This window comes from Fusarium keratoplasticum, chromosome 5 (assembly GCF_025433545.1).
Source record: "Fusarium keratoplasticum isolate Fu6.1 chromosome 5, whole genome shotgun sequence".
Lineage (NCBI taxonomy): Eukaryota > Fungi > Ascomycota > Sordariomycetes > Hypocreales > Nectriaceae > Fusarium > Fusarium keratoplasticum.
The window spans coordinates 1,178,365-1,182,476 of NC_070533.1; the positions used below are offsets into that span (position 1 = coordinate 1,178,365).

Sequence of the window (4,112 nt, forward strand, 5' to 3'; positions counted from 1 at the left end):
AATAATAAAGAAACCGGGAAAAAAGGACTATACGAACGTCCGGTCCTAGAGACCGATCGCCTTACTCTCCTGCCTCGGCAAGGGGCTCAAGAGACTAACTATAAGGCGGATGGCTATGATAACCCTCTTGCAGAAGGTCGTCAGCGCCTAGTAAGCCGGAGCCCTGCCGGGCAAGTCAGCAACCGACTTACTAGCCTACGTGATATACGAGATCGAACATACCTTAGAGAATCGCGGCACGGCTATGATAATAATATTAGATATATAAGGCGCCTTTAATACTACCCTCAAACAGAGGCTCATACTACGGCTAATCTAGTAGGGCTAGCCGCGGAGCCTTATTAGGCTTATCGGCTCCTTTATGGATAATAGGCAGGCTAGTATCCGGCTAGACAATATGGTAATACTAGCCAGCCCTATTAAATACGGGTTACCTCAAGGATCGCCGCTATCTCTAATCCTCTTCCTACTCTATATTATAGATATCTATCTAGAAGATTAAGTATACCGCTTTGGTTATATAGATAACATCTACATAGTTCAAATAGAAAAGACCCTCTAAGGAAATACTAACCTATTAGGCTAAGACCTCCGCTAAATCCTTAACTAGGGAACAAATAATAAGGTTACCTTCGACCCGGATAAGGTAGACCTAATCTTCTTTATAAGGGCTAGATTAGATAAGGCTCTAGAGGTCTTAGCGCCGAAATATAACTTTACTATCTGCCCTAGCAAAGACCAAGTAGTCCAATAGCTAGGCATTTGGTTTAACCGGAAGCTCAAGTTCATAGATCACATAAAAAAATAGGCAGCCAAGGCAAGAATAATTACTAGCCATCTACGAAGCCTAGCTAATACCCAACGCGGCCCCCCAGTAAGCTCCCTCAGAAAGGTAGCCCTAACTTATATACTACCGAGCCTACTATACGGGGCAGAGGTCTAGTATAAAGGAACCTCGAAGACTAGACGGAACGCTAGCCTGACCTTAGATCCGGTTATCGCAACCCGGCAGGAATACCTACTAGACGAGGTTATAAGCGTCATTAATACCTCGATTAAAGCTATCCTCCTAGTCTAGCGGACGGCTCTAACCCCGGCACTCTATAAGGAAGCCGGAATCCCTATAGCAAGGATCGCCCTAGAAGGCATTTAGCTAAGACTAAGCCAGCGGCTCAGGTCTATTAATAAAGACCACCCTCTGACACATAGGGTAGCGAGACGACCTTTTCCTCGCGGCAGGGGCTATGTCATCTATCGATCAGGCTGGAAGGTTGGAGAAGGAAAAGGCCGGCTCGGCCTAGCAGAAGTCTTCGACGGAGAGGCAGAAGGAGCCCGCTACGGACTCCGACGAGCCCGGCAGATCAACTAAGACACACAGATCCACGTATGCATCGACAACACATTAGTTATCCAAGGACTATTAGGATAGGCCCCAGCAAGCTCGCAAGAGGCCTTCTTAGACTTCCAGCAGTTAGCTGCCGCAACCCGGGTCCAGGTCCATTGGGTTCCAGGGCATCAGGGCATCGAAGGAAATGAGAAGGCTGATCAGCTAGCGAAGGCAGGAGCTGCGCTACCGGAAGATAAACAGGCGCCGCCTACGATAGCCGGAATCGGCGGCCTGAGAAAGGCAAAGATCAGGGCCCAATTCTCAGACTGGTGGGAAGCAACAGCCCCGACCTGCCGAGGCTATCGAGACCTAGGTCTCACAGCCTCCCTAGCCTGCCCGAAGGAACTAGACCTCCCTCGCCCGACACTACACAACCTGCTGGCCGCAAGGTCAGGGCACGGCGATTTCGACTGGTACCATCGCCGGTTCCAACACAAAGATAGTAAGCGCTGTTCATGCGGAGGGCTGAGAGCCCCGGAGCATCTCGTCTACTGCCGGAAGACCAGGCAGCTACAGCAGCAGTGGCCGGTCTTCAAGCCCAAGACAAGGAGCACAAGGGACTACTGGCTACGCCTGATAGCTAGTCCCGAGGACTACGCGGCTTTCCTAAAGACCACTAGGTTCTTCAAGACAATCTGCCCACCGTCTCTCAAGACCTAAGCCGGCAGACCCCCTTTCTTTCTCTGCTAGCAACCCTAGCAGCCCTTTGAGAGCTTTCTCAACGACCTTCGACCTTGACTTCAAGACCCCATAACACCTTTCCTAGACCGAATACGAGCTCGAATGAAGGAGCCCACGGGTGCGGATCGCAACATTTCCTAGCTACTAGGCCAGATGTGCAGGATATCCTATGACTTACCTTAGCCATCAGATAGCCTTCTGCACGCCACATGCCCCTCGGGAGGCTGGAGCGCCCTGCGCTCCCTTGGCGTTAAATAAATCTCTCTCTCTCTCTCTCTCTTCCTCGTCTCCATCACTCCCACCTGTAGCTCTTCCGCCTCTTTCCATCGCCCTTGACCCCAGTATGTCGACGCCAGGCTGGCCATGCTGGTCAGCGTGTCTAGATGCTCGTCCCCTAACATGACCTTCCTAGTCTCGAATGTCCGTCGGTGCAGCTTCTCAGCCTGAGCATAGAATCCTTGGCGGCTCAAAACTTGTCCAAGGAGTTCCAAGGCATCAAGCGTCTCAATGCCATTGTTTCCGCTCGCACTTCGGCGACCTTCTACCAATCTGCGAACCATTTCCTCCGCGGATTTGTATCTTCCTTGGACCATCAGCACATTGCCTAATTTAGACAGTATGTCCAGGGCCTTAGGGTGGTTGGTCCCGAACATAGTCTCCGCCCTAGACAGTTCTTCTCGCAGACGCTCTTCGTCCGTTTGTTTATACCGATATTGCAGAGAATCTGCTGCAGTATCCAGTTGGTCTTGAAAGGCGCGTGGAGTAGGGGGAGAGCCCGAAAGGAGGCTTGGAAGAGGTCGATAGATAGGGGCCGGGCTTTGTCCAACAAAAGTACCACTCTGAGGCTGAGCTATGCTCCATACGGAGAGGGCAGGAGAAGAAACCGCAGGACTCTGGGCGATTGACATAATGCCATCCGGTGAGAAGTTCGGACTTTGTGCTGAGTATGCGGGATTGGGTGCCAGGGAACCGCGTTCGGAAATAGTTCGACAGGACACAGCGGATGGGGTGGCTTCAGCATGTCAGCCGTCGTTTGTAGGCAATATCCGTCACACGTTGACTTACATGCCGCGGGACTAGGAGCATACAAAAGATCTTGAGAGACCTCATGTCTGTCCATCCATCGGTCGATCTTATGTGGTTCCACCGTACTGCCTCTGACCGTGAAGATTAGCTCCCCTTTGTTGCTATCAGCGAGCTTCCTTTGTTGTCGTTTTCTGACGATTGCCGCCATCTCCACTGGCTTGATGTTCTTGTCCTTCCCCCATTGGCTTATGCGTGTTCGATACTGACGTATCCTGTAAACCACATATCAGTACAGTTTTCAGGCTATTTCGCTCCACCTTGGAAAGAATCCCATACTCAGCAGTAAAACCAAACTCGTCCTCAATCTTCTTCTTAATCTTCTCCAGTGATAGCTTCTGCGTAACATGAAGCTCGAGGACTCGAGCTTTGTATGGCTCCCAATCCTTGGCGCGCAGGGTCGGGGCCTTTTTCTTTCGACGCTTGGGGGGTGGGCCCATGGGAGTTGCGGGCATGGTTTGGGTATCACCAATATCGCCAAAAGAACCTGCATTCTGGGGCGCGTGGATGAGATATTCTTGAGGCAGATTGAGTGGATGCAAGACGTTGTTTTGCTCCGTCATAAATCGTCCATATGGTGCTTGCCACTGTGAAGCCGAGCCGTCGAGCGCTGGGTGAACGCCATGGGACTCGTAAGCTTGCTGTTGGATGGGATTGAGCTCCCTGAAGAAGGCCGGAGTAGTGGTCAAAGGATCCATGTGGGTATCTCTTCGCAACTCGGCTATGCCAGCAAGCGAAAGCGAATATACCTGCTAGAGAGGAAATAGAAAGTAGGGGATGGAAAATGATGCTGCATGTCGGAGAGGACTCGGTGTGAATATGTACTGCAAAACGCCTGAGGAAGCAGGCACGACCGCAGCTCAAAAGTCCTATCTTTGGTCGCACAAATAAGGTCAGCAAACAGAGGGCAAGGGTCCAAGCGTAAGCCTCATTACGGGCCAGGAGGGCTGAAAGCGTTTAC

General features: G+C 51.3%; 1 protein-coding gene across 1 annotated transcript; it reads right to left on the reverse strand.

Annotated features, from left to right (window-relative positions):
- Positions 1-2,205: 2,205 nt before the first annotated feature.
- Positions 2,206-3,849, reverse strand: NCS57_00702100 (TPR-like protein; the record flags this gene model as incomplete). The annotated part of the gene is made up of 4 exons (XM_053056885.1): positions 2,206-2,235; positions 2,371-3,080; positions 3,134-3,366; positions 3,431-3,849. 4 exons carry the CDS (start codon positions 3,847-3,849, stop codon positions 2,206-2,208), a joined length of 1,392 nt encoding a protein of 463 aa, XP_052913080.1.
- Positions 3,850-4,112: the final 263 nt, after the last annotated feature.